Source organism: Acomys russatus, chromosome 5 (genome assembly GCF_903995435.1).
Source record: "Acomys russatus chromosome 5, mAcoRus1.1, whole genome shotgun sequence".
Classification (NCBI taxonomy): domain Eukaryota; kingdom Metazoa; phylum Chordata; class Mammalia; order Rodentia; family Muridae; genus Acomys; species Acomys russatus.
Genome location: NC_067141.1, coordinates 54,158,294 through 54,179,370, shown reverse-complemented (window position 1 = coordinate 54,179,370; position 21,077 = coordinate 54,158,294). Strand labels below are relative to the sequence as shown.

The following is a 21,077-nucleotide window of genomic DNA, read 5'->3' as shown; positions in this document are numbered from 1 at the left end:
AGGGTATAAGGCACTTTTGTTTGTTTGTCTGTTTGTTTGTTTTAATGTTGGTTCTGGCTTTGAGCTTTGTGGCTACAAAAAGAGACCCCGCCTGTTACAACACTGTCACCTGGAGAGCAGTCAGCATTTACTGGAAGTCCCTTGTCCATGTGGGTTTAACTAGGAAGCTGGTGAGCAGGCTCTGGAGGCATGCCTTCTCAAAGTCCACTTTGGTCATGGGATTCACTGGAAACACTGGCTTATTTTTTTTTTTTTTTTTCCGGCATTAACCTTTGCGGGGTGTTTTTCCAAGTAGCCAAACAAGCTGTAAGACTAGTGTGTGGGTAGGCTGGCTGTGCCCATGGCTCTCAAAGGTCAATTGCACAGTGACACCCTTTGCCCAACAAAGCAACTGTGCCCTTTCCCCTGCTTTCCAGAGTTACCTTATGCCCTGCAATCTGCTGCAGCGAGCCAGGTCTTTTTAAACACAGGTATCAGAATCCCTTTGGGTGAGGCCAGCCGCCGTTATTTTTCCCATTGGAAAATAACACATGTGCTACTTGTGGGCTGGCGCAAACTCCTTTGGATGTTTCCTGTGCCATTAGTTCAGTGGATGGAGTGGCCTACTCACTGACTACCCTACGACACAGGCTCCTTTACAGGCCGCCGAGTCAATGCAGGCTCTCAGGACAGCACAGGCAATGGCAGCATCAGATTTCCCTGGGAGAGCAGGAACGAAGGTCATCAGCCCTTGCATTGCTGTCTGCAGTTTCTGACTCGAGAATCTCTTATCTCAGCCATTTTCACAGCATGGGCACTGCATCACCTGAATCTGAGTTGTTTGTTCTTGGTATTGTTATGGTATAAAATGCCCTCTTTACCTTTTTTTTTTTTTTAAGCTCTAAAATTTATTTTTATTGTATTAAATTATGTCTATGTGTGCACATCTGTGGTATACAAGTGAGTCCGGTGCCCCCAGAGAGCAGAGGAGGTAGACCCCAGAAGGCTGGAGTCACAGGTAGTTGTGAGCTACTGGATGTGGGCGCCGGGAATCCAACTCGAGTCTTCTGGAAGTGCATCACTTACTTGTTCTTAACCACTGAGCCATCTCTCCAACCCCACCCCCAACTTTATGCTTCACATATCTTCTCATTCATTAGCATATATCAATTATTCATAACACATCTCATTATGTCATTTTCATACACGTACACGGTATATTTTGATCGTATTTTCCTCCCTTGCCCTCTCTCTTACCTTCGTCGCCACTGATCCCCCTCCTCTTCCCAAGTGGCCTTTACCTCCTTCTCTCTCTCACCAGGGATTTTCATTAGGGTTTTTGTTTTTGATTTTTTGGGACAGGGTTTCTCTTGTAGTCCTGGCTGTCCTGGACTTGCTTTGTAGACCAGGCTGGCCTTGAACTTACAAAAATCCACCTGCCTCTGCCTCCCAAGTGCTGAGATTAAAGGCCTGGGCCACCATGCCCAGCGTCATTAGGGTGGCTTTTTTTGTTTTTTTTTTAAACAGGAGCATCGGTGAAGGTTTATTCACAAGAGCAGGGACTCCTATGTTCTTACGGCTACTGCTTAAGGACAGTCAGTGTTGATCCCTTCTTCATCAGCCATCGACTGTATAAGTCCTCAGGGAGAGGTGGGACCCTTGAGCCCTCCCAGCCCCATAAGAGGTTGACAGGCCTAGTCTTGTGCAGGCAACCGCTGCTCCTGTGAGTGAAATAGTGCAACAGCCTCGTCATGCCTGGAAGTCAGCAGTGCTCCACATCCCCCGCCCCTTCCTCTGGCCCTTACATTCTCTCTGGTACTCCTCCCACTATATTCCTGGAGTCTTAGAGGGGATGCTGTAGCTACCTTATTTATGGCTGCACATCCAACAGTGTTCTCAGCACTGTGACCAGTTATGAGCGGCTGCAAAAAAGAAGCTCTTCTGACTAAAGCTGACATCAACATTAGTCCATGGGTACAAACTGCTGCTTAGAGGGTAATTTGTAAGGCACATCATGTCCATTTCACAAAAACAGTAGCTTCCTTGATAGGGTCTCTCACTGTCCTAGGCACAGGTTTTAACCAGGTGCATAGTACCACATATGAATTTCCTCCTGTGAAGTGAGCCTCAAATCCAAGCTGGGTGCAATAGGTTTCCCCCATAATAGCCTGTTGCACCCGTGGGCATATCCTGCTTGGACAGTCGATATTGTCACACTCAAGGTTCATAGCTAGATAAGGCTAATTGATGCCGCTTCTCTGGCAGCAGCCTGCATTTTATTGAGTTTTGAATAGACAATTCAGAGCCCCAAACATAGTAGAAAGGCAGTTGGGGAAGCAAGTCCGTTTCTGCACTCCCCTTGGCTTGAATCTCACTGGAGAAGGCTTTGGTTTGTTTTTGTTCTATGTTCTATTTAGCATGGGATAAATGATGCGCTTTCAAAGACAGCAAGCTCTACAGAACATTCTCTGATTTTAAAACTTCATTTGTTTGTGCGTGGGGGTCTTGCCTGCATGTATGTCTGTGCACTGCATGTGTCTAGTGCCCACAGAGGCTAGGAAAGGGCATCAAATGCCCTGGGTCCAGAGCTACCTACAGCTGTGAGCCGACTTGCGGGTACCGGGAATCAAACCCAGGTCTTCCGGAAGAAGCACTAAGAAATAACCACGAACTGTGCAGTTCACCCTCTGCACACTGCTCTGCATTCTGCTTTGTTCGCTCGTGGTTTTACTGTGTAAAGTTCTAGGCGTACATAAAGGAGAGAGAGAAAGGACTCCATTGGATCAATCAGTTCACACTGAGCACCTTCCAAGACTTTGCCACACGTGCCTTGTCTATCTCTTTTTTTCCATTCTCCTACTCCTCTTCTTAGCCTAAACATCAGAATTTTAACTCCACCATGGCTCTCAGTCTACAGTGCTTCAAATAGAAATCTCTGAAAATACTGCCTCTCGCTATTTTACATAGACTGTCGTAAGATTGCTATATTTATATTTCAACATTTGTAATAGTTGCCTAGCACAATACTTAGGGTATTACTTTTAGCTTTTTGCTTTACTAAAACTCCTGCAATATATACATATATATGCACACATTTATATAACTTATAATTTTGCGTAAATGTCTGAGTATGGGAGCCCACAGCTTTAATACCAGAATTCAAAGGCAGAAACAGGCAGATCTCTCTAAGTTTGAGGCCACCCTGATCTACATAGTGACCCCCAGATCTACATGGTGTGACTTTGTCTCAAACAAAATTACTAAATCAATGAAATTAAAAAGATAAATTTCTGAATCAATGGGTATACCAATTATAATTTTGACAAATATTATAAAACTTCTTCCAAAAGGTAGTTCTAATTTAGGTGTCCAATAAGCATAATATATAAATTTCCAAGAGGTCTGTTAATATTTTTTATGTTTTCTAGTCTAATGGAAAAGAAATTGTACCTTAATATAAGTGAGGTTATGTATTTTCACATATTTAATCATTATTAGTGTTTCCTCCTTTTAAAGTTTTTTAATTATGTGTGTGTGTGTGTGTGTGTGTGTGTGTGTGTGTGTGTGTGTGTGTGTGTGTGTGTAAGGATTCAAACATACTATGGTCCATGTCAGAGGACAACTCATGGGAGTCAGTTCTCTCCTTTTGCTATGTTGGTTCCAGACATTAAACTTGGGCCATCAGGCTTAACAGTCTGTTAATATACTGTTCATCCATCATGTACCGGGTTGTTGGTCCTGCTTTCTTGTTGATTTGCAGGAACTTTTTTGTTTTTGTTTTTTGTTTTGTTTTGTTTTTTGTTTTTCAAGACAGGGTTTCTCTTTGTAGCCTTGGCTGTCCTAGAACTTACTCTGTAGACCAGGCTGGCCTCAAACTCAGAGATCTACCTACCTCTGCCTCCCGAGTGCTGGGTTTGCCCAGCTTGATTTGCAGGAACCCTTTATTAATCAACAAATCATTTTGCTTGATGTGTACTTAGGACAATTTTTCAAGTAAGCAAATAAATTTTTCTGAATTCTGAGTATCACCCCTCTTCTAGTTCAACACTAGTTTTTGGGTTGGTTCTTTTTTTTTTTTTTTTTTTTTTTTTTTTTTTTTTTTTTTTTTTTTGTGGCTTTTGAGACAGGGTTTCTCTGTGTAGCCCTGGCTGTCCTGGAACTTACTCTGTAGACCTGGCTGGCCTCAAACTCAGAGATCCACCTGTCTCTGCCTTCTAGAGTGCTGGGATTACAGGCGTGCATCACAATGCCTGGCTCCAACACTAGTTTTTTATTGTTATTATTGCACATTAATATGTGTGTTTGTGTCTCTGTGAAGATGTGTGAGCTTGAGTGCAGGTGGTTGTAGACATCAGAAGTATTGAATGCTGTGGGGCTGGAGTGACAGGCAGCTGGAAAGTGCCTCCTGTGTGTTTGTGTGTGTGTGTGTGTGTGTGTGTGTGTGTGTGTGTGTGTGTGTGTGTGTTGGGAGCCAGTCTCTGGTGCTTTGCAAGAGCAGTGTGCACTCTTAACTGCTGTGCCATTCCTCCGTCTCTGCACTGCTTTTAAGAAGCGTTCACTTCCATTTTTCTTTAGTCACCTCTCATTTTACCTCTTTGTTAAACAATTTTAATTTTGACCCACCTGGCCTTTATTTGCAATATGAGCTGCTTGTCAAAATTTAATGCCTCCTCTATCTTCCTGATGGACAATACAAGACTAGGCTTTGAAAATTCTACTTTGAGCCTCCTAAGTTTAGTTACATTCCTCTTCAGTGTGCTTTTTCTTTACCTTGTGTAATGGAAAGTGACTGAAAGTACCTCAGAGTCCCTCACCCTTGGAATATTTTCAATGACTGATGTCTTCATGAACCTCCACTGTTAAAATCTGAGACATTTGAAAGATGGTGTTCCTAGACCTTGATTACTCCTGGTAGACAGAACCGAAAATAACCCTCAGAGGTCCTCTTGCCTTTGATCTGAGTGACCATGGCAACTGGCCGTGGTTCGGCATCTGCATGGAGCTCAGTCTTGAGCTTCACAAGTACCTGGGGGAGGAACAGGAAGAACTGCAGGAGCTGGAGGCTTGGGAGACCTGAAGCCTGTCTCCATGCGCAGGATGAAGAGTGTCCACAAGTGTGGGTTCAGAACGAAAATCTACATCCACGGTGTATTTTTTTTTTTGGTACCATCTTTTAACCTTTCTGTAACTCAGGACATTCTCCCTTACTCTTGAGGCCAGAGGCAGAGTATTGTTTCTTTATTATATCCCTAACTCAGTAGGTGAACAAAACACAGCCATTCATGTCATTTGTAAGTTGATTGTAATAGTATTTTATGCTTGGAGTTTGGGAACTGAGGGACAATTTAAACTGGAACTTTAACTCTGTTTTAGTGTGTGTGTGTGTGTGTGTGTGTGTGTGTGTGTGTGTGTGTGTGTGTATGAAACATAGCATAACAACTGTAAACAAGAACTTAACAGCCTGTCCATTATCATGTGTGCTTTGCCCATGTCCTGGTTTGCTTTCTGCTGCTGTGATAAAGGTCATGGGGTGGCAATTGGTGTGAAAAGGATTTACTTGGCCTACACTTCCTAATCAAACTCCCATCATTGAAGGAAGAGAAGATAGGAACTCAAGCAGAGTAGGAATCTGGAGGCGGGACCTGAAGCAGAGATCATAGGGGAATGCTGCTTACTGATGGGCTCAGCCTCATCCAAGTCACAACACACCAGAAGTGGGCTGGGCCATCCCACAGCAATCATGAACATGCCCCATTGACTTGCCTGCAGGCCCATCCGGTGTGGGCATCTTCTCAACTGAGGTTCCTTCCTCCCAACTGATTCTACTTTGTGTCTAGGTAACAAAAACTTAACCAGCATAGCCCAACCAAAATCTTCCTGTTCTCTTGTGTGGAATTAACTTTGTTTTTGGAGATGCTGAAATAGTTCTGTTTAGAAATAGTGACTGAGCGGGGTCATGTACAGCCACACTTAGAACGGTGAGTCTTTACGAAATGCTGTTTAAGCCATGGCTTAATTGTTTGCCTGTAACTTCCCCTCCCCCCCCCCAGAATATCGACAGAGTTGTATTTGTTGGAAACTTTCTCAGAATCAATATGGTCTCAATGAAGTTGCTAGCATATGCCATGGACTTTTGGTCTAAAGGACAGCTGAAAGCACTGTTTTTGGAACATGAGGTAGGTCAAGCTCCCAAGGACTTAATTGTCTCACATATATTTTGGGCTGTCTAACATAGGAGTCAGTGTGTCAATAATATTTATTATTAATATTTGTTATACTCCCCAAATGTCATTTATATAATGGAAGCTTTCTTAGCCAATGGTGGAGATTTTGAGGACAGTTCCTGAAATGAAAAGAAAAAGTCATTTGGAAATGTGAATGATTATTATTATTACTATTGTGGAAAAAAATGTATGGAAAAATTTTTTAGGGAATTAAAGGTAGAATTAAATGATCCAGCAGCCACACTTCTGTGTAGTTATCTAACACATGAGAAGTTACTATATTGAAGAGATGTCCCTGTGACTGATGCTGAAATGATTGACATTTGAATTTAAAGTGCTCAGAATAATTTCAAGCATGCAGGAAGACCTCAGCAGTTGCAGTAGTGGTCCTGATGTGCCCGTGCCATCTCTAAGGCAACTGCTGAAGCCAGGCCAAAAGAGGCGCTGTGTCAGGAGCCCTTTGGAAACCAGGCAGCTACTGGACTCAGTATTTGTCTGTCGTAGTTTCCTCCCCATCCCTTCACACACTAAAATCCTAATTCCCAAGATGGCGGTGTTCGAAGGCAAGGCCTTGGGGAGGAGACTACATTCCAAGGGCAGCACTCTCTGAAAAGGAATTAGCATCTCCACCTCCCACCTCCCACCCCCATCCCAGCTACAATGCCAGTTTACAGTGATGACAGCAGTCCACAAGGAGCCTGCCTTTGACAAACACCCTGACTTTGGCCTACCTCACCTCCAGCAAGCTAGGAAATGAAGTGATATTGTTTATTTCATAAGCCATTTAGTCTGTGGAATTTTGTTGCATATAGTAATCCAATGACTAAGACACTATTTTCTAAAATAATCTGAGTTTTAGAAATGTTCATTTTCATAGAAATATGAGCTTCTGTTTTACAGGAAGGCAGTGTACACCATATGCCAGATACAGCTCTAAGCACTTTACTATACTAATATGGATAAATATGCATTCAGACTAATTAACAGTTATTTGATTACTCAATCTTGATTTTTTTTTAAATTTTGCAACGAGATCAGCATTCGTTTGTTTCATATTCAAGAAATCAACTGTATAGAATCGATTATGCTAAACATGGGCCCTGCCTCTAACTCATAGCCCAGCCATGAATTCTGTTTTTAATGTTACACATCTGTAAAGTTAAGGGCAGTGTTCTCCCCCCCCCCCCCCCAATTTATTAATTATACAGTGTTTTGCCTGCATGCCAGAAGAGGGCACCAGATCTCATTGTAGATGGTTGTGAACCACCATGTGGTTGCCGGAAATTGAACTCAGGACCTTTGGAAGAGCAGGCAGTGCTCTTAACTGCCGAGCCATCTCTCCAGCCCCAAGGGCAGTGGTTCTTAGAGCTGAGGAAAGTAATAGTAGTTCTTTGGTTACAGTTCAGAAGTAGTCTTACAGAACTTCTCCATTTTTGTAGGGTTACTTTGGAGCTGTTGGGGCCCTGTTGGAACTGTTCAAAATGACGGATGCTCAGTAGAGGGAACAGCCCCTCGTGGGGACAGAGAGCTGACGGGCACAGCCAGAGAAGGTGACATCTCCTTGGGACAGAAGCCAAGCCACTATGGTGGATGAACCTGCTGTATTTGTAAATAACTTAAAATCTTAGATCTTTTGCTCTTAGGTTTCAAGCTTATGATACAAAATGGGGCATATTAAGAATTTTTTCTGTATACTGTATTTTTTAAAGAAAAAAAAAAAAAAAAAGAAATTGTGCAGCGTGGCCAAACCTACCAATTTCATGCGTTAACTTTGAAAAGTTGTGTGATGTTTAAGAGGGGCCTGAAATGAGAACGCTGTCCACTTTTCTTCTGGGGTTTACTGATCAGTGTGGTAAATTTAACTTCATCTAGTAATTACTCTAGGAGATTTTTGCCTTTACTTATATTTTTTCATGACGTTTCATGATTTGCTGTTGGTTTCAAATGAAACTACGAATCTGGCATGTTGCACTGTGAACACTTTGTTTGTTTACTCTCTCTCTTTTTTTTTAATCCTTTCTGTTTCAGTGTCTTAGGACAAAAAAAGAAAGAGTCCTTCCTCTGTTTTTGTCCCTCGTGATCTCCCTCTTCTCTGTCTGTAGGCTTTCCTTATTGTAATTGCTCATGTCAATCAAGGTGCTGACCAACTCAACACAAAGTTAAACACACAATCCGCAATTCTAAAAGTCTGACCATGTGAAAGGAAAGGGTTAATGAAGGTGGCAAACATTGAGTATTATATTGCAATTTTATCTTTGTCTTCTTACCCCTCAAATCATAATATTCCATTGGATTTACTTTACACTAAGTTGGAACAGTCTGTGATAATGTGTCCTCATTCATGTGTGCCATATAAAAGGCAGCAAACCCCTGTGTAAAATTTGGAGGGGCTGATCTGATCACACAGGACTTAAGGAAAGTCATGGGTTGAGGTGTTAGAAATAATGATCTGTTTTGCACATGTTTTTACCCTATGAGCCGTGTAACGAGACATCTAAAGTAATAACGTTACAGGGTTGGTTTTTTTTTTTTTTTTTTTTTTTATTTCTGTTTTAGTATTTAAACTGAGGTATGTACTTTATTTCATTTCTAAAACATAATTTATGATACACTAACATATATGGACATTTCCTTCTGAAATGTTTGTGTTAGGGTAGATGGGTCACTTTCAAACGAGCATGCTGTGCACACACTGTAACAGGAGACCTAATCGTCTTTTGATTAGGGAACCCTTGCAAGGGCTTTTTGAAAGGGAATACACTTGAAATTCTTGGCCAATCTTCACCTCTCTCCTTGTGGAGCACCACCCTTCATTTCCGTATCCTTTAGTCTTGAAGAAGTTGATGCTAATGGAAGAATTCACTTGTCTGGTTTAAATAAAGCCCGTTTCTGTTGGGATGTTTTTAGTGTATATGTTATTTTCATTTCTTATACCTCGTCCTATATTTATCTGATTTTTATGTAAAGTAATTGTATGTTGTTGTTCTTGCTGCTGTTTTTCTTCCTGCTGTATAGCTCGTAACATGAGGTTTTCCCACACGTGTGATGGGCTCCAGACTGACTCTTCAGCTGTAGCTGCAGACCAGTACAGGGTTTTCTAGAACTCTCCTTTATGCTCTTATATTATTGACTGCTTAATGTCAAAATGCCACTGTGATATTTGGTGATTTTGAACCAGTTTTTTTTCCCTCATCACATATACATTTTGTCAACTTCTGCTTAGCTTTAAAACATTCAGTAAACTACGAAGTACCTGAAGGAGACATTATCTCTGTTAGCTATTCGAGTGCCTTCTAATGGTCTCTCCTCCCTTTAGTCTTTCGGGGGACAGCAGACCTGAGACCTGAAGGTCATGGTTCTGCAAAGGAAACCAGGGCAACTAACTGTGCCTATATATTTATTAATTATCTGAAATCACTTGATCTCTCACTATGAACATCCAAAAAAGCTGGAGCTGGGTGTGGTGGTGCCCATTTGTAACCCCAGCACACAAGAGGCTAAGACAACAGCATCAGTATGAATGCAAGGCTAGCCTGGGCTACATAGACTTCCAGGCCAGTCTACATATGCCTCCCCCGCCCCCACTTTTCTCTCCTTCCTCCTCTGTCTCTCTTTCCCTCTCTGTCTCTCTCTTCTTCCCTTACACACACACACACACACACACACACACACACACACACACACACACATCCCATTAGTATACATCAGTGGTTCTCAATCTGCAGATTTTGACCCTTTTGGGAGTCAAATAAGTCACAGGGGTTGCACACCAGGTACCCTGCATATCAGATATTTACATTACAGTTCATAACAGTAGAAAAATTACAGCTATGAATGAGCATTGAAATAATTTTATGGTTAGGGGTCCCCACAACATGAGGAACTGTATTAAAGGGTTGCAGCATTAGGAAGGTTGAGAACCACTGGTCTAGATGAATAAATAAGATTCCATTATCAACTAAATGTATTTAGCTACATACTGCTCACTGATTTGTACAAGGAGGAACGTGTGTCCTGAGGGTTTTTCATATTTTAAAAATTATTTTCCTTAGATTCACCATCGCAAAGAAATACGGCAAGAATTAAAAAAAAAAAAAAAAAAAAAAATCTTGTGCTATGGAATCAGTATGGTCAGAGAGCGCTGAACGGGGCTTGTCACTGTAGGGTGGCTTCCGTTCAGATGCAGCTTAGCCAGTGACTAACTGTGAAAGCAAGTTGCCCAAATCCTCTTTTAGCTCAAGTTTGCTCACATATAAAACACAGCACATAGTTTTACATTTCTGTTTTGTCATCTGTGTTTGTTGCTGCTGTTTTCTTTTCTTTTTTTTTTTTTTTAAGATTTTTTTTTTAACAGATGCATTAAATAAATCATTCCCAGCTTTCTCAGTTGTGAAGACTGGAGACAGACCGTGGCCACGGGTCCGAAACCCCACACCCTCAAGCTTGCCATCACAACGGACCCGTCAGCCTGAGCCAGGTGGCTTGAGCATTATATATCACCATTATGGGACTTCTCAAATACTCTGTAGCAAAATTGTTAATGTGAATGATCGCAGAGCACTCTTTTAAGGGTGGTAAGTGATCAACGGTTCTGAAATTTGAAGTATATATAGTCTTAAGGGTATGTGGTGAGAGTCAGTGGAAATATAGTTGTATTCTTTGGCTTGTGCACCACAGGAACCCTGAATCCCTTCCTTGGGAACTGTTTGGGGGTAATTACAGTTGATGCCACTCAATGATATGAGGAGTATTGGAGGTTACTGAAGAACTGGGAAGAGGGTTGGAAACTAAGATGAACAGTGTACATCCTCGCGATCCAGCAGAGGAAAGATTGCAGGGCAGAGTGTGTAATGAGACCCAGAGACATTCATCCATCATTATTCACAAATACAGCAGTAAACAAAATGAAGTCCCATGCTTTCTAGAAGGAGAAAAATAGGCACATTATATGATACATAATAAATATGTAATGTCACGTTACATCACTACTACACAGAAAGAGCAGGCTAAGGCTATATTCCTTCTATTGAGGAGGATAGTTCTATTTAGGAAAATTAAAAGGGAAGGAGTCTCTTTGATCAGGGTGATCAAAAACAGCCTCTTGTAGCCAGGCTTGGTGGGGCACGCCTGTAATCCCAGCATTAGGGAGGCAGAGGCAGGCAGATCTCTGTGAGTTTAAGGCCAGCCTGGTCTACAAAGTGAGTCTAGGGACAGCCAGGGCTACACAGGAATCCCTGTCTCATAAACAAAACAAAAACAAACAAACAAAAACAAAAAAACCCAGCCTCTCCTGGAAATGAGCTCTGAACAGAGACTTGAATGGAAGTAGAAGTGGATGTGGGGGTATTTTTTTCCACTCAATGCAAATGGGAGTGGGAGTTTAGGGGATCTGTAAGAGGTTTTATCATAATGGGTAAAACATGGCAAGGGGGCCGGGAAGTGCAGTTTTACTAGCTGTCCTCAACCAAGTCCCACTAGGAGGTGTGGATGAGGAGAGGAGGGCTTCTCAGCTGAAGGAAAATAAATGATGAAGGAAGAAATAGCCTGCCTGCCTTTTTCAGAGTAGAACATTTTTGCTGGAGCCTGGTTCGCAGACAAGAAACTGGATGCTAGGGGAGAGGTGGCCACCCTCTGCTTATGGAAAGGCTTTTATTCCGTGCTAAAGATTTTCGACTTCCTCGTAATCAGCACGGAGCCACTGATGTATTTCAAGTAAAGCAAAGCTGGAAAGAAACCAGACTTCGAAGGAACAGGCCAAATTGTCCTCTTGAGGGAAATCTATAAGCCAGTTACTACTACACAAACACATAACACCATTCCATTAGCTGGCTCACTGGCCCTGTTGTGCTAGTCTCAAGCAATACCTGCTGGGTGAACCATATTCCCTCGGTAGCTACTGAGGACTACAACTCTACCATGAGTCTAGTGAGTGAACAAGAAGGTTCTGGCACCAGGGTTCTCCCAGTGACCAAGAGATGATTCCAGTGTTCTGAGAATGAGTTGCACACTGTACATTGTTTACTGGACCTACTAGGGGCTTATTCATTGGCCCTTCATCTCTAATTTTTACTGAAAAGTCATGACACAGGAGACACTGGGCAACATTCAGGATGTCCTCAGCTATGAGCAGGACTGCAGACGCCTGCTTTCTTGCAGGGAGATAGGCAGTTCGTGCAGTATGTACCAACACATAGGAAGCGTTCAGAGCCCTCAGTCCCCTGAGAGAAGGGAGAAAGGAAATGATGGACAAGGAGAGGGATTTCTCTGGTGAGATGTCCCTGTGGTGCAGGTGTGATTGAGTCAGGGACTTCCCTGGTCAGATGCCCCTGTGGTGCAGATGTGATTGAGTCACGGTCTAGGCTTTTGGGGATAACACGCTCACCTTGCTTTTCTGTTTTAAACCAGTCATCTCATGAGACCGTTTATTTGAATTATTGACTTGAAGCTTCCCTGTTGATACTTTCACGTCATAGTTTCCAGTGTACAACTTCAGCACTTTGTGAATTTTATGTGTGATATGTTGATCTTTCCTTCCTTAGCCAAGCCAAAAGCATTTTCTCTCATAACAAACTCAAATTACTACAGTTTTCTGAAAGGTGTCTACCAGCGATCTGCTGTAATCGTTTATGTTGAGCCCTTTAAAGTCAACCTTGGAAGACTGCTTTTTAAGGATTCTTCAATTGCAATATAAAAATAAATACACATTTTTTGCATTATAAGTCTTTGAGTCTTTCTTTCTTCACTCATTCTTCTCAGATAAATACGGAATCTTCCATCTAGAATTAGCTGAGATGACTCGATGTTTCCACTAAGCTGTTTCAGCCAGTTGCCAAGAATTCATCTTCTTGTTAATTTTAAACATTTTTGTAAGAAATGCGTTTTGTATGCATGCAGTTTAACATTAAATAGATACACAAGACTGAATATGATAAAATGAGAAGAGCCAAGTTTCCTTTTTTGTTGTTGTTTTTATTTGTTTTATTTAATCAGTTTGAACATACTGGCTTACCAGGAAAAGGTAAAGGGGGTAGTGGTGGTGTGTATGTGTGTGTGTGTATGAGATTATTTGAAGGTCTGAGAGTATCATGTGTGTTTGTGATTTATTAAAGTTGCTTACAGGTGGTGTGTGTGTGGTGGTGTGATTTATTAAAGTTGCTTACAGGCTGTGGTTGTGTGTGTCTCTGTGTGTGATGTATTAAAGTTGCTTCCAGGGTATGGTCGGATTAGTCCAACAATGGCTATTGCTTGACAGGCCAAGGATCTGGTAGTGGTTCAGACCATGAAATGAAACTGGATGTCTCGGGAGTCCCAGGGCATTTCTAGAGAGCTGCTGGTCTTCAGTCTGTGTTGGAACCCGAAGCTGTAGGTTCTGACGGCAGCGAAGGAATGCCTTAGCAACAGGATATACGTGGTTGTCATTGAGTGCGAGGACAAGCAGGCAAAAAGGAAACCCTTCCTAGCCGGGCGTGGTGGCGCACGCCTATAATCCCAGCACTCGGGAGGCAGAGGCAGGTGGATCGCTGTGAGTTCGAGGCCAGCCTGGCCTACAAAGCGGGTCCAGGATAGCCAAGGCTACATAGAGAAACCCTGTCTCGAAAAACCAAAAAAAAAAAAAAAAAAAAAAAAAAAAGGAAACCCTTCCTTTATGCTCTTTTGTGAGTGCTACCACCAGAAGGTGTGGCTCAGATTTAGGGTGGGTCTTTCCACTTCAAATAATCCAATTAAGAAAATCCCTCGTAGGTGTGCCCAGCTGCATGGCTTGTAGTTAATTCCAGATGCGGTCCGGTTGACAACCAAGATTAGCTGGCATGCCCTGATGAGAGAGAGAGGCCTTTAAGGCTTGTCATGTTGATGGGGGAGGAGGGCACAACTGTGAATGGACTCATTGACTGGGGCCCACCTGTGTCCTGTCCCTGTCCCCGAGGCCTGTGCAATTGGGATCTGGACTACTCATTGGGAAAACCTCAGGTTTTGGCATGATCTGTGACGCTGGACATAGATTTAATTTACCAAATCTAGTCTCTCACTAAACTCGGAGACACAGTCATCACTTGCTGCTAAGGCATTATTTGTTTCTGCGCTAGGGTGGGGGGTGGGGTGGGCCGCGACTGTCCTCATGACTTCCCTCATGTTAGGGCTGGTCTCACTGAGCATCCTTGGGTTCTCACTGGATTGAATTGGCTCCATTTTGCTAGAGCTTTAATTGCTTTTATGTCCTCCTTTGCCTTGTAGCATGTTAGGGAGGAATCTTTTTTACTTTGTTTACACAATAAGCTCACTTTCTGAGCCCACTTTTTAGCCCCAGGCTACTAACTTGTGATGCTTTCTTTACCATTGTAAGGGAGGGTCTGAAAATCGCTGAAGGAAGACTCCAGACTCAAATAGCATGTAAAAACAAAGAGCTTATTCTGCAGAAACGGCCTGCATGCATGGATCATCCAGCCAAAGGCACAGGCCTTTTTGTAGGGAATTAGGGCACTTCTAAGAGGTTGTGCTATCTTCTAATTTGAGTAAACTAAGGAGCAACCACAGGAAGGTGTAAGCTGATAGACTGGGCCTGAATGGCCAGTCACCTGAGTTACAGTACAGAGACATTAGGCCGTATGTGGTCACATTAGCGACTGATTGGCTCAGATCTTTCCTGAACAATCTTTCCAGGACCAGGAATATCCTGTTAAGTGACTCCCGCTAGGATTGCCTGGTGCTGGCCTGTATGGGCTCTGTAGTCAGGGTGCCGTGGGCCTGGGGCATGTGACTCTAGCCATAGGCCTTTTAGCAATGTCTGACCCTCTTGACCATCCAAAATGTCTCCAATATTATAGATACTGGCAAGATCACCAGAAGTTTGCTATGGGATAGAATTCTTCCCCAAATGGAACATGGGGAGGAAATGGTTTTAAAATGGACCTTTTATTTCTTTATTTTTTTAAGGGAAAGAAAAGCATTCAGCCAAGATCAGAGCCTGGAGTGTAGACTGGTTCTTGCCCAAGATACCATAGATAAAGCTGAAGTCTGGTGTTCAACTATAAGGTCTCTAACATTCTTCTATGTGCAGAATTGATGTCCAGCAATTTTCTGATTTTGCCAGACAGTAGAGCTGAGGTCCAGCTGTTCTGCATCACCATCCAGTGGTGGTGGTACTAAGCCTCAGTACTTTCCTAAGTACTAGTACTCACTACTCCACTGGGAGGCTTTTCTAAGCTCTAAAATACACCTCTAACTTCTCCTTTTCCCTTTCCTACCTGCTAAAATCCTAAGAAGGGTAGGTGTGCTTAGGGGTCTAGGCTGACCTTACATAGCTTGGAGACCATTGAAGACAGACCCTCCCTGCATCTCTCAATGCACCTGTCATAGCTGGTAGTTCCAGAAAGAAAATGTCACAGCTGACCCTGCAGAAAATTGAAAACACCCTAGAAAAAGGAACCCTATCAAGCTGGGTATGGCGGTACACGCCTTTAATCCCAGTACTCAGGGAGGCAGAGACATGTGGACCACTGTGAGTTCAAGGCCAGCCTGGTCTACAAAGCGAGTCCACGACAGCCAAGTCTACACACAGAAACCTGTCTCAAAAAAAGAAAGAAAGAAAGAAAGAATCAGGACCAGGAGCTAAAGTCTCCCAAATCTTGGCTAGCCTTTCTTTTGGCCATTTGGACACCTATGCTACTTGATGGCTCTTGTGCTGCTAAGTTGAAGTACTTGCCCAACCCCTGGTAGTATGTCTGAGAGACCTGGCTAGCAGGCTGGGGGCCAGGCTCATCCTCACTTCGGCCTCTGAGGGCACCTGATGGTGTGTCTTCTCCTGGGATATCTGGGCACCCTCCTCCTCATAGTCATCTTCAAACAGTGCGGATACACAGATACATACTTCCCCTTTGGGGTGGTCAGTTTGGGCAGCAGTTTCCACACTCTCCATACCTGCCAGCATGTCAAAATTTACAACGACTCACCCAAAGGTGGTGCTGCTTTTCCAGGTAAGTATGGATATGGAACATGACTGAGGTTGGTGGGTATTTGGTCCAGGGTTTGGCCATGGTGAGCACTCCACAGCCAGTGTGTGAGGAATTGGGCTGGAAGTCATCATTGAAAGGCTTGCCCCAGTAGGACTCAACCACCTATGCCTGTGCTTGTGGGGTCACCCCCACCCCTGGGTCACAAAGTTCCTGATGGACCTGTGAAAGATGGTACCATTATAATGCTTTCAGCTGAGCTTGATGAAGTTCTTGCAGGCTCTTGGGGGGTGGGGTGGGGATGTCAGGTCACAGTGTGGCTCTAGGCTAAGGTCTGCCTTGTTGGTGTGCAACCTCACATAACCCTCCTTGACGAACTGGAGGTACAGGACATCTTCACTTACGACAACTGCTTCACCAGGGCAGCGCAGGTGAAGGATGAGCTGAGCTTTCCCATGGAATGGATGGCAAGATTTGGCTAGTCTCCCTTTGTCTTCTCAGGTACCTTCATAGTTGCTGTTAAGATCCCATTTCTCTTGAATTCCCTGTAGAGGTGCTGGGGCATCTCTCGCAGCACAGCCTTGGTAGTTTTCAAATAGTTATGTCCTGTCTCGTCTTTTCTTCATCTGGATCTGTTGTTTTCCTTTTCTTCACGTGGAAGAAATTAGAGGTATTGAACTTGGACAAGTGGGTGGGGGTCCTGAAGGGGGTGATAATTAATGCCTTGCCTGGGAAATGGTTCATCGGTCAGCAAGTCCCTTAATATTCAGCTGCTCCGCTGTTTCATGGGTGCAGACGTGGCTAGTTGCCCTGATGGCTGCATTGTGGGTGTTGTCAGTGAACGCAAAGAACAGCACTTGACAATAGCACTGCCCTCCCCTGTTCTTTGCAAAGTTCAGCTCCATCATGAACTTCCCCTTATGTTTCTCTATTACTGGGGCTGGCCCCACGCTTCTTAATGTTAAGCAACGTAAAGATGACATCTTCTAGGGCTGCAGACTGGATAGGCAGAAGGCTACTGCGGAGAGGCTGCAGAGGTCCAAAGGTAAGCAACAAGAACTGGCCTGTGTGACATCTGGCTTCTTGGAACTGTAGATGCGAGTGTATTCAGCACAGACAGTGTACATCTTGTCTTTCTTGTACTGTTGTTTTCTCATATATAAGGGGAACAAATGTTGTTCAGCATTCGGCAGGAGCCTGCGCTTTGCCTAGTACTGTACTGGGAAGCTTGGTCGCCATCGAGCACCAAACTGGAAGGGCATACTCCTCCACAGCAATGTCGGGGCTGTGTTGGTTTCTAGGCAGAAAAGGATGAGGCATGAGATCAAAGGTTCTGCCTCTCCCAGGAACGCTGGTGTCAGGACTAAGGAGGTTGGAGCATGGGACCACAGAACTAAGATCTGGGCCAGAAGATCCCCAGTTCAGCTGGAGGTGCAGGAGAAAAGATTTCTCCGCAATAAATGCTACTGCTCTTTTGTGGGCTGTCAGCACCAGGCCAATGGGCAGCGAGATGGTGATGGTAATCTCCCTGAGGGCTATTTGATACTCCTTAGAAGATCTGGGGTTTCCCCAGATGGGAAGGAGGAGGAGAGGAGGGAACCCAGCTGAGGAAAGGACTCAGTCGTTTTAGCGCTGAGCTCAGGGACTATCTAGTAATTAATGGCAGACTTAGACCTTAGCAGTAGGGTCCGACAGGCAAACGTCCAGTCTATGGGCTAAAAGAAAGCATTTTGCTGTAGTCTGACTACATTGTGTACCAAGGAATTCACACTAGTGAGAAACCCTTCTGTTGTGGTTTGAATGAGAAAATTTCCCCATATGCTCTGGCATTTGAACTCTTGGTCCCTAATTGGTGGTGGTGGTTTTGGCTTTCTAGGAGATATGGTGCTGTAGTTATTTTACCAGTATGGCCTAATAATGTTTATTATTAAGCCTATGATTATTATTACAACAGTATTTTCTAACCTGCTAGCAATCGATTAAGATACAGACATCTGTTATATGTTAAAATAGCCTTAGTTAACCTGGGGCAGGACAGACATTAACCCCTTGAAACTACTTCCCGTAGTGGAGCAGGTATGGGATACCTGCCCTAATCCCAAACCATCTGATTCTAATAATTTCTGTCAAGCTGCCTCCTATCCATAGTCCCAAATACTTGCTAATTATCATCATCTGGGCCAAGTCTCCATCCATGCTAGCCATGTGCTTCTCTTCCACCTAACCCACCACCCAGCCTTCTTCTCCTTCCCTCTCCTCTGGTCTCTCATCCTCCCCAAGCCCTGGAACTTTAGCCACGCCTATCCCATTTGCCCTGCGCAGGTGTGATGGCCTTTTATTAGTCAAACAGATTAGGCTCTTAGGCAAGATATAGGTGGGGCACAGAGACAGCAAGCAGTAATTAGCATCAAAATGCACCAGACCATACTCCTGTTAGTATGGCTTTCCTGGGTGGATTATATCCTTTGAAGTTTCAAATCCTCACACCATTCCCAATGCCCTCTATCTAACATCTATCTACCGATCTATCTACCTCTCTCTCTCTCTCTCTCTCTCTCTCTCTCTCTCTCTCTCTCTCTCTCTCTCTCTCTCCCTCCCCCTCTCTCCCTCCCTCCCTTTCGCTCTCTCTCCCTGCTTGGTGCTTTTGTTTAAAGAGTTGAGCTCTCAGCTTTTGACCCTATTATCAGGCCTGCCTTTTGTTGCCATGATGGACTTTATCTCTCTAGAGCAGAAAGTTAAAAAAACAAAACAAAACAAAAGCCCTTTTATGAACTGCTCTAGTCACAGTGTGTGGGGAGTGGAAAAAGCTCTGAGTGAATGTGTTACGAGAGGGTGAGGTCCTGAGTAGACGTGTGCCATTGACAAGGACCGTGGTAGCTCAGACTCATGGGAATAAGTATAAAGTCTTCCTTGGGTCTGACAAAGCCTTCCTCTGGTCTGTGTGCAAGTGTTGATAGAATGTACAGAAAACACCAACTTCAGCACCCTCCTCCAGGAAATTCACAGCCTGAGACTGCTCCCCTACAGGGTGCTTCCTAATGAGAGGAGCTAAGCCTGCCTCCTTATCCAGACGTATGTAATAAACCTGGCTCCTTCACTCACGTGTATAAAACAAATATGCTAAGGTCTTGTTTGCTGCTGCTGAAGTTGGGGCTGCTCCATCAGAGCAAACACAGCGCATCCAACCCCAGCCGTTCTGCATGTTTCTTTGCTTGTGTGTCTGTTCTGTTCTCTGTGTATTCTTGTAGGTCTGTACTTTCTTCATTCTCTGGTCATCCCAGTCAGCTTTCCATGGCAATGTGTTTGTTTATGCCGTGGATATGGCAAAAGTGTTTTATCACAGCACAGAATAACAGATTTGCCTTCTGAGTCAAGGGGTGTGGGAAAGCATTCCATGTTACATGTTCATTTAACTGAGCATTAGAGAAGCCACATCGGGAAACACTTCAGCTTTCCATTTGACTGTATTAAATACCATATTACCCATGCTTGGAAGAAAATGTATTTGGGAAACATATGTGGGAAAGCTCTGAGGACCGGAGTCTAATATCCCTGTTACTTTTGGGCTTTCCGTGCATTTCTGAAAAGCTTTAAAATAAAAAATGCCTATTCCCTTTAAAAATATATATATAAGTGTGAGTGTTTTGCATGCATGCCCAAGAACTGCTCCTTAAGGAGCCCAACCAGGCTGGAGACAGAGGTTTCCTTCCAAGTCCATCACCCCGGAGAAGGCATCCATGGGCTGCTGGGAGTTGATAATTAGACCACCCAAGCATAGGTCCAGTGTCTCAGTGTTCTGTTGCTGTGAAGAGGCAACTATGACCATGGCAACCCTTATGAAAGAAAGCATTTAATTGGACCTAGCTTACACTTTCAGAGGTTAATCCATCCTCAGCATGATGGGGATGAGGCTCTGCAGGGATTGGGCACCCAGGACTTTCCACCCTTTGTGAAGACAATGCTATGGGTGATGTTTATCCCCACAGGGATGAAGAGGTATACTTTGAGCTTGGACAAGATGTCCTTCATCATAGAAGTCCTCAGGACCCTGACATGAAAACTTCTTTCTAGGGCTTCAGGACGAGCCCGAAGGAGGCATTTCTGGAGTGTGACTTCTGCAGGGCACTGGGCAGTTTGATGTAGACTCATAAGTGGAAAGGCTCCCGGCAACATGAGAGGCCTCCAAGGCGTGCTGCCCAAGGCATGCTACAAGTGGACAAGGGTGATGATATCTATCACAGGATTCCAGCTGTCTCCCTCCTGCTATCTGGGGTATAAGTGTCCATTTAAGATGCTTTCCAGAACCCACAAAGGGAGGATGTACACCCAGCTGCTCATGAAATCCACCATGGTGTCATAGTTCCTGGGATGCCACTGAGTGAGGACATTCTGAACAAAAGGTCAGCCAGATCCCCCACGTAAGTTTAAGAAAGGCATGTGATGGCCAGTCGTTTTCTAGCAAGCTCTTCCATTTGGAAGTGACTTGGGTGCCATAGATGGTGGTTTCAAGGGACCCACCCCTTGAAGTGCTCTTTCAGTATGGAGTAGACAGTGGCCTTGGTGAGGTCTTTCGGGGGATCATTCCTGGTATTTCTTGGCCAGAAGTGTCTAGAAGTGTCTAGGAGTGATCTGTACCCAGTGTGAAGGTTTGTGCCATAGAGCCAGCACCTTGCTGAGATTGGAGATGACACCCTCTCCTCAGGAATGACACATGATCTCACGTGTCTTCTCCAGCTCATGGGAGAGGCTGACTACTATCTCTGGTGCTGGTGCTGCAGCTGCTGGGCCCTCTGGATGGTCTCTTGCTTCGTGTGCTCCATGAGCAGCTGTAGGTTGTATTCTAAATCCTGGCGATGTGACATACATAACTTTTGACACTAACTTCAACCACACTGAGCATTTGGTTCTTATCTTAGTCACTGTTCTA

The 21,077-nt window shown here is 44.0% G+C and overlaps 1 protein-coding gene and 1 pseudogene across 1 annotated transcript in view; one reads left to right on the top strand and one right to left on the bottom strand.

Moving 5' to 3' along the window:
* Window positions 1-8,727, top strand: part of Pank1 (pantothenate kinase 1) — a 69,027-nt gene extending 60,300 nt beyond the window's left edge. The window contains 2 exon segments of the mRNA XM_051146363.1: window positions 6,030-6,155; window positions 7,643-8,727. Coding sequence (XP_051002320.1) covers window positions 6,030-6,155; window positions 7,643-7,702 — 186 coding nt within the window. The 3' untranslated portion in view covers window positions 7,703-8,727.
* A 7,069-nt stretch (window positions 8,728-15,796) lies between these two features.
* LOC127189877 (RING-type E3 ubiquitin-protein ligase PPIL2-like) lies at window positions 15,797-17,307 on the bottom strand (annotated as a pseudogene).
* Between the last annotated feature and the right edge of the window lie 3,770 nt (window positions 17,308-21,077).